The sequence below is a fragment of the Erinaceus europaeus genome, chromosome 3 (assembly GCF_950295315.1).
Source record: "Erinaceus europaeus chromosome 3, mEriEur2.1, whole genome shotgun sequence".
Taxonomy (NCBI): domain Eukaryota; kingdom Metazoa; phylum Chordata; class Mammalia; order Eulipotyphla; family Erinaceidae; genus Erinaceus; species Erinaceus europaeus.
This window is the reverse complement of record NC_080164.1, coordinates 16,388,924-16,413,404: the sequence shown is the minus strand read 5'-3', so window position 1 is coordinate 16,413,404 and position 24,481 is coordinate 16,388,924. Positions and strand designations below refer to the sequence as shown.

Genomic DNA, 24,481 nt, shown 5'->3' with positions numbered 1-24,481 from the left:
CCAAAGAAAAATGGAAAGATGTTTTGAAGTAGTAGCAGGTGTAAGTTTGACTTAGAAAGGAACCTAGGACCATAGGGGGAAAATGGGTAAAAATATATAGTTATAGAAATAATAAACCCGTATCTGTGACCTCGAGAGAAGAAATACTGCCATTTCCAACGCAGGGGATGGGGACCCAGAACTCTGGTGGTGGGAATGGCGCATAACTGGACCTGTTACCTTGTACTTTTGTAGATCATGACTAAATTACTGATAAAAACAATCATGAAACGAATAAAAATGTAAAAATTCCCTCCTACTAAAATCAGTCAAACAAACACCCCCCCTACACACACACACACAACATCCTATGTAACACTGCAGTGGCCTGTTGGGGTAAAACGGGGCCTAATTTGTGTCGATGAATCTGAGGGAATCACAAAGAGCCTGACAGGTGGGTGCAGTCACTTCTGCAGGGAGGCAGCCCACAGGACAGCAGCCCTGCTCCGCAGCCCCCCACGTGTCGCATCACCCCAGGGAGCGCAGGTGGAGGAAGAGCTGCTCACTTAGCATCGGCCTTCAGAGCTGTTTTTCTGGAAGCAGCAGAGTGAAAGGGCCTCTCCTTTGAGCTCTCTCGTTTTCACAGCAGTGTTGACCTTGCCACCTGGACATCTGAAGCAGAGGGGCCTTTTAACAGGCAAACTCTACACTTCAGGCCCCTACTGGAGATCTGAATCCTGGGTCCACTACTCTCTAAGCTTCCATTAAAAGAACAATTGATTCCATCTCAGAATCTAATGAGACTGTTAACTACCTTTCTGTTAAGAAGCAGTAAACTATTCCATAACACGGTACCTCACTGACATTCATTGAGTCACACAGATTTATATACCTTTCATTTAACTTGCATTAGGGGGTATTTTCACCTTACATGTTCTCCTTTTATAAACAGATTTGTTCACCAGTTTTACTATTTTTCTAGCCAGAGGACCGCTCAGTTCTGGCTTATGGTGGTGCTGGAGATTAAACACGGGGCCCCAAACCTCAGGCATGAATGTCTTTTGCATGGCGACTTTGCTGTCTCCAACTCACCTCCACTCAGGGTTCTTTTAGTGGTAACTTTCTCCTAGAAACCTTTTCCTTAGCCGGTCGCGTTCTTTAACTAGATGCCACAGGAATACACCTGTCCGACACTAGACGCTGAACCTGCAGCACTGCTCCGCCGCAGTAATGATGCTCCTCGTGCATAGTAACACGGCGGCTCTGCGAACGCCAAGGCCCGGGCCCAGACACGCCTTCTGCTCGAAGTCATCTCGTGGCCTCAGCTCTTGATTCTATAGACAGAAATACTAGACACTTTGAACCACCTCATGTTCACCTAGACAGCGACATACACTCTATCCAGCTGCCTCATTCTCCTCTCGGCATAGCACATTACCACTGTTCTACATTATTAAAGTTCCCTCAACATGTAACCCTTGCAAGCTGAGAACCATGCAACACAGCCGTCTAGTGTTCAATATATATATATATATATATATATATATATATATATATATATATATATATATATATATATATAACTTATTTTCCCTTTTGTTGTCCTTGTTTTCTTATTGTTGTTATTGATGTCGTCATTGTTAGATAGGACAGAGAAACAGAGAGAGGAGGGGAAGACAGAGAGGGAAAGACAAAGACACTTTCAGACCTGCTTCACTGCTTGTGAAGCGACTCCCCTGCAGGTGGGGAGCCGGGGACTCGAACCGGGATCCTCAGGCCCATCCTTGTGCTTTGCACCATGTGCGCTTAAGCCGCTGCACTACCGCCCGACTCCCTAGTGTTTACTTTTTAGCCCAAAGATAATCTAAAGACAGTCGAGATTATCAATGAGCAAGGTGGTGGTGGCGGCACGGGAGGGAGAACAGAATTAAAGCTAAGTACGTTCACGAGAACTGCCACATGGGTCCCCAAGTTAGCGGAATGGTTTCACTGCCCACACTCTAGCTGCTTCACTGCCCACACTCTAGCTGCCTGATGACTCGGCACATTTACCCCATTGCAACCAAGCCATAGGGCCTCACTTTGAGAAAGTGGGATATGGTGACATGAAATTGGGGGGGGGGGGTACTGGTGCTGGGTGTGACTTCAAAATCCAACGCTATCACCATCTGGCAGTGAAACTTTTTTTTTTTTTTTTGCCTCCAGGGTTATTGCTGAGGCTCAGTGCCTGCACTATGACTCCACTGCTCCTGGCAGCCTTTTTCCCACTTTGTTGCCCTTGTTATTACTGCTGCTGTTGTTGGATAGGGCAGAGAGAAATCAAGAGGGGAAGAGAGGGGTAAAGACACCTGCAGACCTGTTTTAGCACTTGTAAAGTGACCTCCCAGCAGGTGGGAGCCAGGGACTTGAACCGGGATCCTTACTCTCTGGTCCTTGCACTTGGCACCATGTGTGCTTAACCCGGTGCACTACTGCCCAGCCCCCACAAAATGTTCTTTTAAACTTGTTTTTAACTTCATCGGTTTGTTGATGGCATGACTCCAAAGAATCCAGGCCAGGTTTCTGCGGAAGACACATAAGAGGGCTCTTAGGGTTAATATGAGGCTCACTAATACTCGTTTTCGCCCGTAGCATCACCCTGATGGTTAATTCTGCAGTAATGCAACAACTTCCTGTATGTCAGTTCACCCTCTTTCAGCCCATCCACACAGGTTTTGCTCCAACATTGCTCCCCACTCTCAAGGGCTTTCTATTCAGACTGCTGGCTGCCACACTGCCCAGCTGAACTGCTGGTTGCTCCCACAGTTGTCTGTTTCTGATTTGCTCTTAGTCTTCCTAAGAAAGCTGCCAGCGCTCCAGCCAATCAAGTACGTGTCTGAGGGCCAATTCACAGCCCCGTCCCTCAAAAAGCACCCTCAACCATGCTCACCAATGCAGGTGGGCTTCTACTAGCACAGCACTTAGAATCTGGACCACGTACTTGGCTGGTTATGAGAAAACCTCCACAAACCTCACCCTTCTGACACGATAATCTTCCTGGCAATAAATGTTAGTCCCCCGGTAACACCAGGCTGCCTTGGAGGCAGTTGGTCTGTGGCACACCAGGCACACCAGGTAGACCGCTGGGGCCGATGAAGACATGGTCTCGACTGCAGGATGGTCTTCTCAGTGTCTGACGGGCAACCCTACCTGTAGTGCAGTTTCTCACCAAAAGTGGCTCTTGAAATGACCTTCCCAGTCCCCGGCAGACTGAGAAAGCTATTTCTGCCCCTCCAAGTTTGCTGCTTTATTTTCTGAAGCAACCCTCCATCTTCAACTCCAGAAATAAAAGAAAATCAAGCCACACAGTTGGAAATCAAGTTTTGTTTTTATATGAACAGAAGTAGACCATCTAGAAATATTTCAGTTTATTTAAATTGTTAAGTAGAATATGAAACCGAATTTGTAGCTAGTACCAGAGAAGGGACTTAACTGTTTGGTGTTTAATGAGAACAGCTTCTACAGAGGATCCCAAGAGACTTACAGAAAAAGGGGCAAAGCCCTAATATTAAGCAAATAAAACTCATGTTTCAAACAGGTTATACAAAAATTGATTTATACTCCATTTTCCCTTTTTTTTTTGATATCTAGAAAGTGCAGATTTAACAAAAGGTAGCCATATCCTTTCTATGTACAATGCCAATTATAATTATGCAAACAAAACTGTCAGTCTGTTACCCAAAAATCCCAGTGTTTAGCTCTCAAACCTTAAGTCACTGAATTGAATAAGGATTAAAGAGGGTTTTTTTTTTTAAAAAAAAAGTTATTGCCACATTCCAGATAAAGGGAAGCAACAAACACATTTAAAATTAATCTAACAGTAGGTTTAACCTAAACTTTCTGAGAAGCTTAACATCATTTCATTATTATTATTTATTGGAAAATTAGGAATTATTTGGCAATGCTGCTTTTACTAGTAGTAAACAACGATAAAGTCAAGTGAGGGGAAAACCCAAGACCAACAGTGAGGCATATAAAATCGCTTTTAGGGCACTATCTGAAGAATCCGTGGATGTTCACAGCAGATACGTTCCTGTGTGGTTTAAGTGATCGGCCACGAGGACACTGATATGCTACCCACGACACAGACTTTTCAATGGAAGCTGCTGTCCTAAACTCAGCCTCTGTTAGAAATGAATCATGCTATTCACAATTATTTCTACAAAGGTATCATCTTAGGATGCTAGCAGCAGAGTGAACGTAACTTACGCTATCCTAAAGAAGCAATGAAGCAAATCTAGAAACATAAAGTGGAGAAAAAGGACAAGGTTAGAGACAGCTAGAGATTTTATCTTTACATAAGTTTTTTTTTTTTGTCCTTTCCCCAAATCCATGGTAATACAAGTTTTCCAAAGGGAAATTGACTTAGAATTAATATTCTCAAGTATTTTTAAATCTTAAGGTAAAGACAACTTAACACTGAAAATGTGTTCTTCGAAGGCCAGATTTCAATACATTTGGCAAACACGCTGATAACGTTTACTCCTCCTTCCTTCTTTTTATAAAATGACCACCTTTACTGGGCTACCAAGCTGCTAGAGGAGTTGCCAAAATGGAGACTACTCAAATTTAGGGCAAGAGATTTAGTCTAGGAAAGTGAACAGGCTATTTATCTAATTAGACAAACCACAACACCCTCCAAACACTAGTGCATGCAATTAACTCTTCCATTTCATAAACTCCATGAACAGACAAGGAAGAGAACAGAGGGAAGGAGAAGGGGACATGAAATAAGACAGCAAACGCAGGGACCTGGGGCAGTTTCAGGGGAGAGAAAAAAATGAGGGGAAAGTACAATTAACTGATGTATGATGGTCAGCAATTCAGAATTTCTTTCAGTTTAATTAGCAAGTTAAATCAGTGCTTTATGTTAAACTTGACAAACCTACTAGTTTGCCCCTTTCATTTTTAAATAACCCACACCTGGGATGGTGCGGCAGGGAAAGCAAATAAAGCAGCATGCAGGAAGACAAGACACAAGGGAGAAGTGGCCAAGGAGAAGGACTGGCGGCAGGAGTAGTTTTACTATCGAGGCCACTTAAAACGAGACTCAGCAAACCAAAAGAATTATTTCTACATTATCCTTTGTCCTCCGATTAGTTACTCTGAAACTTAACGTCAAGCAAATCACAAACATCTTAATGGTTTATGTTCGGATGATATTTCTCCCGCACATGCTTCCACCAAAACAAAAAAGGGAAACCAAAGAAGTTCCTTTCCACGTAAGGCACAGGACAAAATTAACCCCATTTACATCTTCAAGGCGGAAACGAGTGTTTTCCTGGCTTTTGTTTCTTTTGCTAGCATGTCTATAGACTCTAGGGACTCAAGCACATTATCCATATCCATGACAGAAAATTCCACTGGTGTACAAAATAAAATTGTTAATTCTAATTTTTATTCTTATACAATTTGCAGAGTAGAGATGAAATGATTGCTCTAGGTTCAATGTTGATAAGAACTGGACTATAATACAACGGAAGTGCAGTGGTGAGCTGAGCAAGAACACTTAAAAATGAAGTCACAGACATGATTTCTCTTTACATTTTTCTGTTTGAGGAAAATTATAAATTCAGCAAGCAGCCACAGATGAAAGGACACATACAATAGGTGAACTGGATAGTTAAGATGAGGAACAAAAATATCTGTTGAGTTAAAAATGGACAGAGTGGTTTATTTTGTAGTTAGAGGAGGAAACAGGATGACGGGTGGCGACTGACGGAGGGGACGGATGGAAGGGATGGGACAGGAGGGCTCAGCAGCACTTGCTCTTCCAGCCTGCGGCACCTCCCCCACTGCTGATGTCCACATTTTCACTGTTGGGCTCTTTCACAGGCGTCTGGAACAAACAAAGAGAGAAAATGCGCCATGAGAAAAACACTGTGGGGCATCGATCAAGAGTCAACAGAAATAGTCTCTTAAATGTTAATTCAACAAAATGCAACTACAATCACGTGAGCTAGGCCCCACCCCCAAATTTCCCCTGCAAAGTCGACTGGTGTTTTGTTGTTGTATCTTCATTTTACTTGCTAGTTCCTAGCTTGGAAATGTCTAGGTGCCTCCTGGCATCCACTTTAGAGTTTCTGAAATCTTCTCTACCACAGCACTTGAATTCAAGGTTAGTCACTCCCTACCCCAGTACTCAGCACATGCAGAGAAGCAATGCCCAGTGAAGTCTAACTCTGAAGAGGTGAGGCATCTTCTCTGTACAGCCACTTACCTTTTTTTTTTTGAAGTTGATTCTTTTTTTTTTTTTAATAAGATTTTATTTACTTATTAATGAGAAAGATAGGAGGAGAGAGAAAGAACCAGACATCACTCTGCCACATGTGCTGCTGGGGATCGAACTCAGGACCTCATGCTTGAGAGTCCAAAGCTTTATCACTGTGCCACCTCCCGGACCACAGCCGCTTGCCTTTTGAGATACAGCATTTACCACTGTGTGTCAACGGCTTATTTTTTTCTTTTTCTATTTCATTTTGTTTTATTTTTACCAGAGCACTGCTCTGCTCTGGCTTATGGTGGCGTCGGGGATTGAACCCTGGGACTTAGATTCAGGAATGGGAGTCACTTTGCATAACCACTTTGCTATCTCCCCTGACTGTATCATAGTTTTAAAAAGACAGTGTCAACTATGATATAATAAAATGGATTAAGAGAACAAAAGGATGGAGCAGAATGCATAGCGGTAGAATTTGTGTTATTTCCCCAACATAAATATTGAAGCTTCCTCATGCAGGAGTTCCTATGCAGTGGTGGAGGCTTATATCTGGGTTCCTTGCACATGGTAAAGTGTGCACTCTAGTACAGGGTGAGCTGTCTTCCAGCCTACTACACTTGGTGGTTTAAGTTAGAACTTTACAACATCAAAAGATTGTGTGTGTGTGTTTCTGTGTGTACATGGAAGCAGAAAATGCTACCTTATATTAGGCCTGCTTACCTGGGGAGGACCCTAGACAGAGCTCTACTTCTGCATTCTTGTCTTTTAATTGTGGTAGTGTGTGCATTTGACCAGGTGTGCCACTGCCTGGCCCCCCTTTTAATTGTATTTGATATGTTTCTTTTCTTGCCATGGATCATATTTATTTAAGAGAGAAGTTGAGAGTGGAGAGGAAATTAAAGAGCAAGAGAGACACCTGTAGACATGCTTCACCATTCGTGAAGTATCCACTCTGCAGTGGGGAGGGAGCAGGGGCTCAACCCCAGCCCTGTGCACAGTGTACGTGCTCAAGCAAGTATGCCATCGCCCAGCCCCTCTTCATTATTTATTTGACAAGGTGATACGACTCAACACTTGGAAAAAGAGATACCCACAGCACTGCTCCATCACTCAGGAAGCTTCCCCCCTGAAGGGGGCAATGTGTATGTCTACAAGTTCTGCCTCTATGCTTTCTAATCTGTAGTATTACAAGGAAGATCCACCTCACTAGGATACAGATGATATAATGACTACACAGCACTAGTTTTTCAAGATGCTAAGACAGGGGTGGGGGTTATAGCATGATGGTTATATATGACTTTCATGCCTAAGACTCCAAAGCCCCGGGTTCAATCTTCTATACTATTGTAAGCCAGAGCTGAGCATTGAGCAGTGCTCTGGTAAAAGAAAAAAAAAAAAAAAAAAAAGAGGGAGTCAGGTGGTAGCGCAGCAGGTTAAGCGCATATGATGCAAAGTGCAAGGACCAGCGTAAGGATCCCAGTTCGAGCCCCAAGCTCCCCACCTGCAGGGGAGTCACTTCATAAGTGGTGAAGCAGGTGTCTTTCTCTCCCCGTCTTCCCCTCCCCTGTCCATTTCTCTGTGTCCTAGCCAACAAAAATGACATGAATAACTACAACAATAAAACAAGGGCAACAAAAGGGAATAAATAAAATTTAAAAAAAAAAGAAAGAAAAAGAAAAGGAAAAAAAACCACACACATTCCCAAAGCCAAAACAGTCTAGATCAAGAAATACAGTACAAACAGATTATCACAAAATGCCAAACCCAGTAAGCACAAAAAGAGGAAGAGCACAAAGTCTCAGTAAACATTCTGCTAAATCCTATGACCACTGAAATCATTTTCCTCTCGGACTCACCAACCTCTGAAATACCAAGTGCCTAGAGAAAAATTCCTTTCCTTGTTCCTATCATTCCCTTCATTTAACTAAAAACACAAACTTGAGGGGCCTGGAATGGCTCAGAAGGCTAAGTTCTTGCCATATCATGCCTGAGGTCCTGACACTGCACTAAACAAAGAAATTATGTATGTTTTCCTATGCAAAAATGTGCCATGACTTTTCTGATAACCCAGCCGCCGCCCCCCCCCCCCCCCAAACATTCAGGATGTTTGCAGAGCGGAAAGATTCAACTTTTATTTAGGATTTACTCTGAACTCTTTTTGGGATTCCAAGTAAGACCAGAAAGTAACCTGAGATTAAACTGAATTGCCTGAGATCACATTTCAGTATTTGTTTTGCTCTATTGTAGTAAAATGTACATGGACTTTATTCAGGATATAACATATCCAGGCCCTTTAGTGGGGTGTCTAAGAGTCGACTATACAGAAGGATGCTGGCTCTGCAGCTGTAACTAGATAACAGAGTTACATCTTAAATAACAAGAGAAGCTACGTACACCACAAAGGGTATGTGACAAAAGCAGAAAAGCCACAACAGCAGGGACAGGACAAGCCAGAAAGAGGAATATGAACCTGGGTGCCGGAGAATGAGCAGATGTCTACATGTCTCTCTACACCCCCCGCTTTACTTTGGAGGACTAGATATTGGACATGGGCAGACTTTTAGGAACTCTATCACCCAAACCCAACTAAAAAAATTACACACACACACACACACACACACACACACACACACACAACCCTCAAAAGGAAAGCCCTACAGTGTAATTTATATATTAACATTACAAATTCAAGTTTGTATGCAAATAAATGCTTTAGAAAATATTAACTATTTACAATCAATGTGATCCACCACATCAACAAAAGCAAGACCAAAAGCCACATGGTCATATCAATAGATGCAGAGAAAGCCTTTGACAAAATACAACATCCCTTTATGATCAAAACACTACAAAAAATGGGAATAGATGGAAAATTCCTGAAGATAGTGGAGTCTATATATAGCAAACCTGCAGCCAACATCATACTCAATGGTGAAAAACTGGAAGCATTTCCCCTCAGATCAGGTACTAGACAGGGCTGCCTACTATCACCATTACTATTCAACATAGTGTTGGAAGTTCTTGCCATAGCAATCAGGCAGGAGCAAGGAATTCAAGGGATACAGATTGGAAGAGAAGATGTCAAACTCTCCTTATTTGCAGAGGACATGATAGTATACATGGAAAAACCTAAGGAATCCAGCAGGAAGCTTTTGGAAATCATCAGGCAATACAGTAAGGTGTCAGGCTACAAAATTAACATTCAAAAGTCAGTGGCATTCCTCTATGCAAACACTAAGTTAGAAGAAATTGAAATCCAGAAATCAATTCCTTTTACTATAGCAACAAAAACAATAAAATATCTAGGAGTAAACCTAACCAAGGAAGTGAAAGACTTGTATACTGAAAATTATGAGTCACTACTCAAAGAAATTGAAAAAGACACAAAGAAGTGGAAAGATATTCCATGTTCATGGGTTGGAAGAATTAAAATCATCAAAATGAATATATTACCCAGAGCCATCTACAAATTTAATGCTATCCCCATCAAGATCCCAAGCACATTTTTTAGGAGAATAGAAAAAATGCTACAAATGTTTATCTGGAACCAGAAAAGACCTAGAATTGCCAAAACAATCTTGAGAAAAAAGAACAGAACTGGAGGCATCACACTCCCAGATCTCAAACTGTATTATAGGGCCATTGTCATCAAAACTGCTTGGTACTGGAACATGAATAGACACACTGACCAGTGGAATTGAACTGAGAGCTCAGAAATGAGGCCCCACACCTATGGACATCTAGTCTTTGACAAAGGGGCCCAGACTATTACATGGGGAAAGCAGAGTCTCTTCAACAAATGGTGTTGGAAACAATGGGTTGAAACATGCAGAAGAATGAAACTGAATCACTGTATTTCACCAAATACAAAAGTAAACTCCAAGTGGATCAAGGACTTGGATGTTAGACCACAAACTATCAGATACTTAGAGGAAAATATTGGCAGAACTCTTTTCCGCATAAATTTTAAAGACATTTTCAATGAAACGAATCCAATTACAAAGAAGACTAAGGCAAGTATAAACCTATGGGACTACATCAAATTAAAAAGCTTCTGCACAGCAAAAGAAACCACTACCCAAACCAAGAGACCCCTCACAGAATGGGAGAAGATCTTTACATGTCATACATCAGATAAGAGTTTAATAACCAACATATATAAAGAGCTTGCCAGACTCAACAACAAGACAACAAATAACCCCATCCAAAAATGGGGGGAGGACTTGGACAGAATATTCACCATAGAAGAGATCCAAAAGGCCGAGAAACACATGAAAAAATGCTCCAAGTCTTTGATTGTCAGAGAAATGCAAATCAAGACAACAATGAGATATCACTTCACTCCTGTGAGAATGTCATACATCAGAAAAGGTAACAGCAGCAAATGCTGGAGAGGGTGTGGGGTCAAAGGAACCCTCCTGCACTGCTGGTGGGAATGTCAATTGGTCCAACCTCTGTGGAGAACAGTCCGGAGAACTCTCAGAAGGCTAGAAATGGACCTACCCTATGACCCTGCAATTCCTCTCCTGGGGATATATCCTAAGGAACCCAACACATCCATCCAAAAAGATCTGTGTACACATATGTTCTTGGCAGCACAATTTGTAATAGCCAAAACCTGGAAGCAACCCAGGTGTCCAACAATAGATGAGTGGCTGAGCAAGTTGTGGTATATATACACAATGGAATACTATTCAGCTGTAAAAAATGGTGACTTTACCGTTTTCAGCCGATCTTGGATGGACCTTGAAAAAATCATGTTGAGTGAAATAAGTCAAAAACAGAAGGATGAATATGGGATGATCTCACTCTCAGGCAGAAGTTGAAAAACAAGATCAGAAACGAAAACACAAATAGAACCTGAAATGGAATTGGTATATTGCACCCAAGTAAAAGACTCTGGGGTGGGTGGGTGGGGAGAATACAGGTCCATGAAGGATGATAAATGACATAGTGGGGGTTGTATTGTTAAATGGGAAACTGGGGAATGTTATGCAAACTATTGTATTTACTGTTGAATGTAAAACATTAATTCCCCAATAAAGAAATAAATTTATAAAAAAAAAAGAAAGAAAATATTAAGTATTTAATTGTTTAACATTTAAATACCTAAATAGTAAGTAAAAATAGAAGCTTACCTTTCGGAGGATATCTTCAGCTAATGTAAGGAACGCCTTTTCAATGTTTATATTTGCTTTTGCACTAGTCTCGAAAAACCTAATACCATGCTCCCTTGCAATCTAAAAAAGAAGCAAAATATCATAAAATTATTAAGTATGGCTTGCCAAATGATCTAGAACTTGGAGAAAATACTAATATTATCCTAAGGCAGCACTCTCAACAAGATTATATACAAATAAACATTATTTTAACTAGAGCTCAAAAAATCAAGTTCTCTTAAGATGGGGTGGGGGGAGGAAGAGAAAGAAATGACCACAGCTCTGAGTTTCCTTCAACATGGGGGGGGGGGCAGGCTCAAACCTCGGCCACTCTCATGGCTGAACAGGGCACCTTCAAGTGAGTCACTGTACTGAACCAAACAGCTAACATCTTTTTAAAAGCTGAGACCTTTAAGAAATAATAATAATGGGGGCTGGGCAGTAGCATAGTGGGTTAAACACACATGGTGTAAAGTGCAAGGGCCAGAGTAAGGATCCTGGACAGGCAGTGAAGCAGGTCTGCAGGTGTCTGTCTTTCTCTCCCCCGTCTGTCTTCCCCTCCTCTCTCCATTTCTCTCTGTCCTATCCAACAATGATGATATTAATAACAATAATAATAACCACAACAATGATAAAACAACAAGGGCAACAAAAGGCGGGAAAGTAGCCTCCAGGAGCAGTGGATGCGTGGTGCAGGCACCGAGCTCCAGCAGTAACCCTGGAGGAAAAAAAAAAAAAAAGAAAAAAGAATAGTAATTATAGTGAAAGAAATTTCCCACTCGTGGAGTTTACTTCTGATTTTTCGCAAGTGAGTGATATATTTTGGAGAAGATCAAAACAACTCAAGCAGTATCCAATTTTTCTGTTCATCAAGCTAAAGTTTGATTGTCAAACCATTATGCCATTTGAACTTAAAATATTGAAAAACATAGCAGCCACAGAGATAGCTGAAAGAACAAGATTTGTAGTCTTTAAGTAAGTCATACGACTGGCTCTGGGCATTCCACCGCCACTGTGGACACAAGCAAATGCAGTAGCGTCACCTTCCCAAGAAAGCAGCAGTCCTCCTTTCATCCAGCACTCTTTACCTGCTCTCCTTTTCCTTTAGGGACAACTCTTTTATCATCCATGTCACACTTGTTTCCCAGTAACATTCTTTCCACATCTTCATTGGCGTGCTACAATGGAATAAAGATGTAACTGTATACGCTACCATGGTTGTAGCTAAGTTCTCTAAAAGCGACTGCATATATTACGGTAATGTAGACACTCTGAAGTACAACCATGACATCACCTCATGGGAAAAGCCAACACAGGTTCTTAAGTTACCATGAAATATATATATATATATTTTTAGATTTTATTTATGAGAAAGATAGGAGGAGAGAGAAAGAACCAGACATCACTCTGGCACACGTGCTGCCGGGGATCAATTTGGGACCTCATGCTTCAGAGACCAAAGCTTTATCACTGCGCCACCTCCCGGACCACGTAAGTATAATTCTTATTACACATTCCTATGAAATATACCCCCCTACCCCAGCTCTCACTATCACTCCCCAGTTGACCATCTAACCTCTAGAAGATACAGACAAAAGATTTGAATCTGAAATCTCCTACATTAGATCATCTAGATCCAAGCTGGGTCAGAATTTGAGATAATGTGTATTATTCTATTCTTTTAATATTTATTTATTTTCCCTTTTGTTGCCCTTGTTTTTTTGTTTTTTTTTTACTGTTGTTGTCACTGATATCGTCGTTGTTAGATAGGACAGAGAGAAATGGAGAGAGATGGGGAAGACAGACAGAAGGAGAAAGACACCTGCAGACCTGCTTCATCGCTTATGAAGAGATTCCCTTGCAGGTGAGGAGCCAGGGGCTCAAACCAGGATCCTTACGCTAGTCCTTGTGCTTTGCGCCATGTGCGCTTAACCCGCTTTGCTACCTCCTGACTCCCTTATTCTATTTTTGACAAGTATGCCAAGACCATTAAATGGTGCTTGCAAAGGCAGATACCAACAATCATAAGAATGAGGTGGGGGGGGCAGTAACGTGTCAGCACATAGTACAAAGCACAAGGATCTCAGTTCAAGCCCCTGCTTTCTCACCTGTGGGGGCGGGGGGAGGTGTCACTTCCCAAGTGGTAAAGCAGGTCTACAGGTGTCTATCTTTCTCTGCCCATCTCTATCTTCCCCATCTCCCTCAATTTCTCTCTTTCCTATCCAATAATAAAGAAATAAGAAGAAAAAGAAAAAAAAGGCCTCCAGGAGCAGTGGATTCATACACAGTGCTGGTACTGAGCAACCCATGGAATGAGAAAAAGTATCTATAAATTAGCTCACCTTTCTACTCCTACAGCCAAAGCAGCAATGTTCTTTGGATATTAAAAGTAATTTGAGATTTGATCTGTCTTTAGTTACAATCTCTTAGAACCTTTCCATCGGCCCCACCCTTATTTGGGTAACTTTTATGCACCTTTTCAGGTCTCAGTTTAAATAGAATTCTTCGGGAGTCGGGCGGTAGCACAGCGGGTTAAGCGCACGTGGTGCAAAGTGCAAGGACCAGTGTAAGGATCCCAGTTCAAACCCCCAGCTCCCCACCTGCAGGGGAGTGGCTTCAAGTGGTGAAGCAGGTCTGCAGGTGTCTATCTTTCTCTCCCCCTGTCTTCCCCTCCTCTCTCCATTTCTCTCTGTCCTATCCAACAATGACAACAATAATAACTACAACAATAAAACAACAAGGGCAACAAAAGGGAATAAATACATAATAAATAGAATTCTTCTTGCCCCCCTCCTTGTTTATGCTAGGATTTTTAATGTTTGATTCACACACTAAAAGGGTTGTAATTTCTATTTCTTTTCTTTTTTGGCCTCCAGGGTTATCGCTGGGATTTGGTGTCGGCGCTACGAATCCACCGCTTCTGGTGGCCTTTCCCCTTTTTTCTTTTCTTTTCATTCCATAGGATAGACAGAAACTGAGACGGTGGGGGGGGGGGGGGATAAGAGAGGGAGAGAGAAGGCTAAATACCTACAGGTCTACTTCAGCGTTCGTGAAGCATCCCCCCTGCAGATGGGGAGTTGGGGCTCTAACCCTGGTCCTTGTGCTTATCCCTGTGCATAGTACTGTCTGCACTTAACCGGGGGTGCCACTGCCCAGCTGCATTCCTTTATTTCTTAACATTACATAGGGGATGATTTCTCTTGTTCTCACAGCATCTCTAGAGTCTAGTAAAGTTCCAAAAGAACATAGGAGTTGGGTTGCCTAAGTATGGAATGACTACTAATTCAACAAAATTACTTGATGCCACAGAGAACCAAAGCATCACTCCATATGCGATGCCAGAGATTGAACCTTTGAACCTGGGACCTCACGTTTGGGGGTTCAACACTTTACCCACTGTGCTATCTCCTGGCTCGCATGGAAAACCATTTCTTCCTTCAGTTTTATATTTTTGCTTGCTGCCAGGGTTATTACTGAAGCTTGGTACTGGCACGATGAATCCGCCAGGGTTATTACTGAAGCTTGGTACTGGCACGATGAATCCGCCAGGGTTAATACTGAAGCTTGGTACTGGCACGATGAATCCGCCAGGGTTATTACTGAAGCTTGGTACTGGCACGATGAATCCGCCAGGGTTATTACTGAAGCTTGGTACTGGCACGATGAATCCGCCAGGGTTATTACTGAAGCTTGGTACTGGCACGATGAATCCGCCAGGGTTATTACTGAAGCTTGGTACTGGCACGATGAATCCGCCAGGGTTATTACTGAAGCTTGGTACTGGCACGATGAATCCGCCAGGGTTAATACTGAAGCTTGGTACTGGCACGATGAATCCGCCAGGGTTATTACTGAAGCTTGGTACTGGCACGATGAATCCGCCAGGGTTATTACTGAAGCTTGGTACTGGCACGATGAATCCGCCAGGGTTAATACTGAAGCTTGGTACTGGCACGATGAATCCGCCAGGGTTATTACTGAAGCTTGGTACTGGCACGATGAATCCGCCAGGGTTATTACTGAAGCTTGGTACTGGCACGATGAATCCGCCAGGGTTATTACTGAAGCTTGGTACTGGCACGATGAATCCGCCAGGGTTATTACTGAAGCTTGGTACTGGCACGATGAATCCGCCAGGGTTATTACTGAAGCTTGGTACTGGCACGATGAATCCGCCAGGGTTATTACTGAAGCTTGGTACTGGCACGATGAATCCGCTGCTCCTGGCAGCTATTGTTCCCCACTCCACCCCCTTTTTAGAGAGAAATTTAGAAGAAAAAAAGAGAGAGAAGAAAAGACACCTGCAACACTACAACTCCTGAAGCTCCTTCCCTTGTCACCCCGAGACGGGGACCTGGGGCTTGAGCCTGGGTTCTTGTTCATGGCAGTGTGTCTGCTCTACAGGGAGTGAGTGTCACAGCCTGGACTCGTTTGACAATTAAAATATATACCACATCTATGACTAAAGCCTTACAGAAGCATAGTTTTAGGAAACAGTACAAGATTGCTTCTCTATCTTCAAGTGCTTTTTTTTTTTCTCTGAATCATTTCATAGCTCATATAATCTGAGCAGTGTGGAGATGGTTGCTCTCCCTATCCCTTTAACAGACAGTGAGAGAAAAAAATAAACGTGGGTTACAAAAAGGGTACTATGGGGGCTGGGTGGTAGCATACCTGGTTGTGCACACATGTTACAGTGCACAAGGATCCAGGTTCGAGCCCCCAGTCCCCACCTGCAGGGGGAAAGCTTTGCAAGTGGTGAAGCAGTGTTGTAGGTGTCTCTATCTTCCCCCTGCCCTCTCAATTTCTGGCCATCTCTATCCAATAAATAAAATTTATTTAAAAAAAAAGTACTATGAGTTATTCTTAGGGTTTTTAATACAGCCAAGCAGTTTCAGCTGTCACTCCATGGGAATACCTAATGAACTGGCTGTTATTACTGCACTCTCAAACTCCATCAGAATTTTATTGTTGGGGCTCCAGTGCCTGCACCACGAATCCACTGCTCCTGGAGACCATTTTTCCCCTTTTTGTTGCCCTTGTTTTATCATTGTTGTTATTGTTGGATAGGACAGAGAGAAATCAGGAGAGGAGGGGAGACAGAGAAGGGGAGAGAAAGACAGACACCTGCAGACCTGCTTCATCACCTGTGAAGCTACTCCCTTGCAGGTGGAGAGCTGAGGGCTTGAACTGGGATCCTTACGCCGGTCCTTGCACTTTGCGCCACATGTGCTTAACCCGCTGCGCTACCGCCCGACTCCCCATCATAACAGTTTTATGTGAAAAGCACAATCACATCATTTTTGGAGGTAATGCTTTCTATCTTTTCTAAGACAAAATTATATTTAGAATCCTAACATAATTCAAGGCAAAGTCAGAGTGAAAATACTACATTCTGAAATCAATGACAAAATGAAACTGGTGTCTGTCCTAACAGCAGTTTGGGAATAGTTTCTACTTGGCCCCCATACGCGTGGCTTAGTGAGGGCCTGGGACATCTGCTTCCTGCACGTGGTTTCTGATACGTGCCGAGAGATCCTGACAAGGCAGGCGCACTCATCTCTGGGCGGCAGGGTGCTGATAGGTGCTGAGAGATCCTGACAAGGCAGGCGCGCTCATCTCTGGGCAGCAGGGGCGCTGATACGTGCCGAGAGATCCCAACAAGGCAGGCGCGATCATCTCTGGGCGGCAGGGCGCTGATAGGTGCCAAGAGATCCTGACATGGCAGGTGCACTCATCTCTGGGTCGCAGTGCGCTGATACGTGCTGAGAGATCCCGACAAGGCAGGTGCGATTATCTCTGGGCGGCAGGGCGCTGATAGGTGCCAAGAGATCCCGACAAGGCAGGCACGATCATCTCTGGGCCGCAGGGCGCTGATACGTGCCGAGATATCCCGACAAGGCCGGCGCGATCATCTCTGGTTCGCAGGGCGCTGCGGCTCATGTAAATAGCACTTTATTCAGACACGCTTGCCCACACACACTCTGACATTCCCAAGTTAGGCGACACGATAACATACATGACAGCATGTTTGTAAACAGCGACAATCTTTCTACTGGATCATTAAAGTGTACTGATTTATGAGTTAACTATGAGCAAGTTTCCTATGCCATCACAAATTAACTTTATGCTAAAGGTGAGAAGCATGTTGCTCCTACCACCCCTTTGGGCATTTCACTGGCTGGATGTACCTTAGCTTGCACTGGGTAGCATGTGAGTGATTCAGCCTACCAAGAGAAGTGTATATGCTTGCAGTATAATAAAAAAAACCATTGGGGTGGGGCAGGTGGTAGCACATCAGGTTAAGCACACATGGTGCAAAGCACAAGGACAAGGACCAGTGTGAGGATTCCGGTACGAGCCCCCGGCTCCCCACTTGCAGGGGGGTCGCTTTACAAGTGGTGAAGCAGATCTGCAGGTGTCTATCTGTCCTCTCCCCCTCTATCTTCCCCTCCTCTCTTGATTTCTCTCTGTCCTACCTAATGACAGCAATAACAACAATAATAGTAACAACAACAAAGGCAACTAAAGGGAAAAAGTAGCCTCCAGGAGCAGTGGATTCACAGTGCAGGCACCGAGCCCCAGCAATAACCCTGGAGGGGGGGGAAAAAAAAAAAAAACGCGCGCGCGCGCGCGCACACACACACACACACACACACTGGGTCTTTGCCCCCATTCCTGGCACTTTACATAATCTGAGTAACAGGATATCTTTTATTATTCGTAACAGGCCGTTTTTATGCTAATGAGTGACTCCTCACAGCTTCCCACTGGGGTCAGAGGGCTGAACTATCTATCAGCTCTCCCCCTCTTCCCAAGGGGTTAAAGATTAAGTAGAACCACTAAGGGTAATGTGTAATTAACTACACCTATGTAATGAAGTCTAGATTAAAGCTGCAACATGAAGCTGGGGAACTGGAGGTTGGCGACAAGGCAAGCAGTCTCCAAGACCCAGGCATCTCCTCTGCTTAGCTGACCCCCAGATACTGTTATGAGCACAGCGCTTTTTGAGTTTTCTTTTTTTATTAATTTTTTATATTTATTTATTCCCCTTGTTGTTTTACTGTTGTAGTTATTGTTGTTATTGATGTCGTTGTTGGATAGGAGAGAGAGAAATGGAGAGAGGAGAAGACAGAGAGGGGGAGAGAAAGATAGACACCTGCAGACCTGCTTCACCACCTGTGAAGTGACTCCCCTGCAGGTGGGGAGCTGGGGGCTTGAACCGGGATCCTTATGCCGGTCCTTGCGCTTTGCACCACCTGCACTTAACCCGCTGCTCTACCACCCAACCCCCTGTCTAGCAAACTTTTAATCTAAAAGAGGGTGATGAGAACCCCAAATTGGCAGGAAGTAAAGGCAGCTTTACTTCCTTCAAAGTAGGGCAGGTTTTACTCCTTGGAAGGAGGACAGTTTGGGGGGACTGAGTTCTTTAAACCTTGGGAGCATGGCACTAGACTCCATAGTTAAGTGTCAGAAACTGAACTAAGGGTCGGGGGTACCACAGCAGGTTGAGTGCACATGGCTCAAAGCACAGGGACTGGCACAAGGATCCCGGTTCAAGCCCTGGCCTCCCCACCTAAAGGGGGGTCACTTCACAAGCGGTGAAGCAGGTCTGCAGGTGTCTTTCTCTCCTCCTGTCTTCCCCTCTTCTCTCCATTTCTCTGTCATATCCAACATCAACAACAATAACAAGGGCAACAAAAAGGAGAAAAAATAGCCTCCAGGAGCAGTGGATTCACAGTGTAAGCACCAAGCACCAGTGATAACCCTGGAGAAAAGAAAGAAAGAAAGAAAGAAAGAAAGAAAGAAAGAAAGAAAGAAAGAAAGAAAGAGAAAAGAAACGAAACTGAACTTTAGGACACCCAGTTGATGTCACAGAACAAGAGAACCATTATTGGAACAACATTGCAATATATCTGTATAAATTACTTATAAGTTTCTCCTTGAAGATTTGCTTTAGCAATGGAAAAGCTGCATCTTTTCATGTATCCAACCAAAACTGGCTAAGTGTTAGTCTCAGTTACAAAGTATAGAAAGTAACAAGTTAAAATACTAAAAGTAATTCCAACAAGTTACTTCTGCTATAGCACAGACACAGACATACTTTGACTCACAATTCAGTAAAATTAACACCTTTAATCTTATGATAAGACATAATTTTCTTAAGTTTCTAACATCACGTGTCTTTCAGAATGCCTAGAAATAACATGATTGTAGAACATAAAAATAAATGTAAGGAATTACTGCTGAAAACAACTTACTCATTCAATAAAAAGAATTAACTGGATGACAGAGGACCTAGTGGGGGTTGTATTGTTATATGGGAAACTGGGGAATGTTATGTATGTACAAACTATTGTATTTACTGTTGAACGTAAAACATTAATTCCCCAATAAAGAAATAATATAAAAAAAAAATCAACTTAGGTAGCTCAAGCTTTACTCAAGCCTGGCATATACAAGAAGAGCACCAATTACAGTATCAAGAAAGCGTTGCACAGGCTGGAGCAGTGTTTCTCTCTCTCTCTCAAACAAAAACTCAATAAAAATTGTGCCAGAAGGTGGCTCAGCAGTACTGGGCATGAAAAGAAGACTTGGGCTCATTCCACAGCAATGTGTTTAAAAAAAAAGTTAGGGGCTGGGTGGCGGCACACCTGGTTGAGCACATGTTATAATGCACAAGGACCTGGATTCAAGTCCCCACTCTCCACCTGCAGGGGGCAAGCTTCAAGAAGGGTAAAGCAGTGCTACAGGTGTCTCTCTTCTTCTATCTCGCCTTTCCCTCTCAATTTCTCTGTCTCTATCCAGTAAGATAAAAAAGATACTCAATAACAACAATAATCCTCAATATCCATTAGACTATTTTTTCTAATCAACCAAGAATACAAATGTGTTTATCAAAGTCTGGATCATTTCTAGGTCTTACCTCATCTATGTTTCTAAGCCATTTGCTGATGTTCTCAAAGCTTTTGCCATTGGTGATGTCATATACTAGCATGATACCCATGGCTCCTCTGTAGTAGGAGGTTGTGATGGTGTGAAATCGCTCCTGGCCTGCCGTATCCCTGAAACAAACAACCAATAATATGCAGTGAGTACTTTTGTTACTCACATTCTGGGTAAAAGGCAAAACAGAAGAATCACTGGTAGACTATATAGAGGTTATTGATAAAAACTTACTACATGCCACAAGGGAAAACCAAAAACCCACACATTTAATTTTCAAATGGTAGACAATTATGGTTATTCAAACATACACACACAAACACCTTCTTAGTCAAATGAAATTAACGGCCCACTTAAATAAAAATATGAGAAGGAAAACAGTAGAAAATGACAGAGTGTACTCTAAAACTTATTTAAAATCCTTGGGGAAGAGGAGGGGACACGAGATAGCACACTTGGTAGAGAATATATGTTTTTTTTTTTTTAACTTCATTTTACTTTTTCTTCCCTTCTGTTGCCCTTGTTTTATATTGCTGTTTTAGTTATTATTGTTGTGACTGATGTCATCGTTGTTGGATAGGACAGAAAGAAATGGAGAGGAGGAGAAGACAGAAAGGAAGAGAGAAAGATAGACACCTGCAGACCTGCTTCACCACCTGTGAAGCGACTCCCTTGCAGGTGGGGAGTCGGGGGGCTTGAACCGGGATCCTTGAGCCAGTCCTTGCACTTTGTGCCACATGCGCTTAACTTGCAGCGCTACTGCCCGGCTCCCAATATTTATTTTTTTTCCCCTTTTGTTGCCCTTGTTGTTTATCGTCGTTGTTATTACTGCTGCTGTTGTTGCTATCATTGTTGTTGGATAGGACAGAGAGAAATGGAGAGAGGAGGGGAAGACAGAGTGGGGGAAAGATAGACACCTGCAGACTCGCTTCACCACTTGTGAAGCGACCCCCGACCCCACCTCCCAGGCGGGAAGTCAGGGGCTCGAACCAGGATCCTGTGCACTTTCCTCTATGTGCGCTTAACCCACTGCACCACCGCCCAGCTCCCCGGTAGAGAATATACCTTACCATGTGAGTGAAAACCCACGTTTAAAGCCCTGATCACCACGTGGGAAGACAGCATATACAGGAAGCTTCGAGAGCAATCAAGTCGTGTTTTGGTGTCTTTCCTCTATCTTAAAAGGGGGGTGGGGGAGTCTTGAGCTGAGGAGAACATAATGGTTATGGCAAAAAGACTTTCATGCCTGAAGCTGAGGCCCCAGCTTCAATTCCCCAGCATTACCATAAGCCAGAGCTGAGCAGTGCTTTGGTCTATCTCTCTGTGTATCTTTTTCTCTGTATTGCTCTCATTAAAATAAACAATTAAATAAGAATGTTGCTTAAAAAAACCCAGTACCACACACACAAAATACATTATTTAAAAATAATTCTCTTGGGTACATATTTTCTTGGAACTGAAATTTGCGGAGTGCCAGACTCAGTCCCCAGCATCACCAAACTCCAGTGCTGAGGGCGCTGCTTCCCCCCAACAAACAAAACTCTTAAAATTACTTTTTATTTTGGTAATCTAGGTACACAATGTAATGCAAAGCACATGGAATTTTCAGAACATGACTGGTTTTTTTTTGTTTGTTTTTTTTGCTTCCAGGGTCACTGCTGGGCTCAGTGCTGGCACTACGAACCCGCCGCTCCTGAAGGCCATTTCTCCCCTTTTGTTGCCCCTGTTGGTCGTCATTGTTGTTATTATTACTGCTGTTATTGCTGTCATTGTTGTTGGATAGGGCAGAGAGAAGTCGAGAGAGGAGGGGAAGACAAAGGGGGAGAGAAACACAGACACCTGCAGACCTGCTTCACCACCTGTGAAGTGACCCGACCCCCCCCCCCCCCCCCCGCAGGTGAGGAGCTGGGGACTTGAACAGGGATTCTTATGCCGGTCCTTGTGCTTTGCACCATGTGTGCTTAACCCGCTGCACTGCCACCCAGGCCCCAAAACATGACATTTCTATACCATAATATAGCTACATTTGCCTATAGGTTGTAAAGATGACTTCACTTATTTTTATCATGCTTTCTTTTTAAAAAAAATTATTTATTCATTCCCTTTTGTTGCCCTTGTTGTTTTATTGTTATTGATGTCATTGTTGGATAGGACAGAGAGAAATGGAGAGAGGAGGGGGAGAGAGAAAGACAGACACCTGCAGACCTGCTTCACTGCTCGTGAAGCGACGCCCCTGCAGGTAGGGAGCCAGGGGCTTGAACCGAGATCCTGACGCGGGTAGCTACACTTTGTGCCACCTGTGCTTAACCTGCTGCGCTACCACTCGACTCCCAGATGACTTCATTTATAAAGAACAAAAATATAAAACTCTTCTTCACCCCATCTTGGATGGAGCGTGAAGGAGTCATGTTAAGTGAGAAAAGTCAGAAACAGAAGGATGAACATGAAATGATCTCACTCAGACAGAAGTTGAAAAACGAGATCAGAAGGGAAGACGCTGAACAGAACTTGGGCTGGAGTTGGTACATTGCACCAAAGTCAAAGACTCTGGGGTGGGTGGGGGCTCAGGTCCTGGAACACCACCTAGTGGGGGTTGAACCTGGTGGAAAACTAGCTGTAAATCATTAAAGACAGAATTTTTCTTTACTTTGCTTATCAATCTTACTAAGATTTGAATATCTCTGTTCCTCTTCCCAGCAAATACTTTTCTATTTTCATTTTAAAATGATTACAGCCTCAAAGGAAATCATATAAACATAGTGCAAAGTCTTATCGCACACACACCGTATCCAACTTTCCCAGTGGCGTCATTTCGCACTGCAGTACAAATGCAAAACCGCGGAAATGACATTGGTAAAACTACAGACTTTAAAGAGCTCATGTTTCTTGCATGTACTTGTGCTTAATCACCTGTAATAATATCCCATGTATAGACTTGTGTAATCAACACCATAAACAAGACAGGCTACTCCTGCACTAGCTTTCCCCTCAGAGTCCAGAAACCTTACTGTAACTTCATTTCTAGAATGTTCTATGAATAAATGAAATTCGGCAAACCACCTGAAGTCATCTTCTATTCTTTTCAGCAATGTCCTTGAGAATCACCTAAGCTCTTGCATGATACACTATGCTTCGGTTTACTGCTAAGTAGTATTCCATGGTATGCAGCTTATTCACCAACCTGTAACAGAAAGCTAGAGGTTGTTTGCAGGTTATGGCTATTAGAAAAAACACTGCTGTGACTATGAGTGTATGTGCAAGGCTCTGTGTGACGTAACTTTTCATCTTCCTGGAATGAATCTCCAGGACTACTATTGCTGTCTAAATTTACAGGAAATTGCCAACTTTTCCCAGAGTGACTGAATCACATTGCATTTCTTTCTTCTTTTCATATTATTATTTATTTATTATGGAACAGAGGCAGAGAGAAATTGAGAGGGGAGGGGGGGGGAGAGAGGGAGACAAAGAGACACCTGAAGCCCTGCTCTACCACTTATGAAGCTTCACCCTTGCAGGTGGGGACCAGAGGCTTGAGCCTGGGTTCCTACACATTGTAAACCAGGTGCGTCACTGCCTGGTCCTTCATATCACATTTCTACTAACTCTGCATGATGCTGTCATCTTACTTTAGTAGCTCCAGCAGGGTACGAAGTGAATTTGTACTTGTTGAACATTTTCATGTAATTATTCGCCACTCATCTATACTCTAGTGAAATGTCTGTTCATGCCTTATCTATATTCTAACTGGAATGCTTGCTTGTAAAAAATTTGTTTTCGGTTTTCAGTTTCTTTTTACATAATCCTTTGTTAAGTATATGGTCTGCAAATATTTCTCCAAGTCTCTAACCAGTTATCGCTCATCTTGACAGAGGTGGTAGTGGCATATGTGTGTTGCTAGGGCCTCACACTTGTACTGAAAGGTCAGTGGGAGGAGTGGAATGATGCAGGCACCAAGCTGCAGGCACCAAGTCATAGTAATGTGACCAAAGGGGGGGGGGGAGACAAAAAGGGAGTAGGAAAGGGAAGGAAAGAATGATAAAAGAAAAAGAGGAAAGAAAAGGAAAAAAATGGGGGGGGGCAGCAAGCTAGTTCATCTGGGCAGTGCACCACCTGCTTTGATGTGTGACGAATAATTCAG

The 24,481-nt window shown here is 43.0% G+C and overlaps 1 protein-coding gene across 1 annotated transcript in view; it reads right to left on the bottom strand.

Annotated features, from left to right (window-relative positions):
• Positions 1-3,371: 3,371 nt before the first annotated feature.
• RAB10 (RAB10, member RAS oncogene family) overlaps positions 3,372-24,481 on the bottom strand; it is an 88,296-nt gene continuing 67,186 nt past the window's right edge. The window contains exons 3-6 of the mRNA XM_007532598.3: positions 20,324-20,462; positions 12,486-12,575; positions 11,377-11,478; positions 3,372-5,857 (exon numbers count right to left, since the gene is read on the bottom strand). Coding sequence (XP_007532660.1) covers positions 5,774-5,857; positions 11,377-11,478; positions 12,486-12,575; positions 20,324-20,462 — 415 coding nt within the window. The 3' untranslated portion in view covers positions 3,372-5,773. The remainder of the gene's footprint in view (positions 5,858-11,376; positions 11,479-12,485; positions 12,576-20,323; positions 20,463-24,481) is intronic.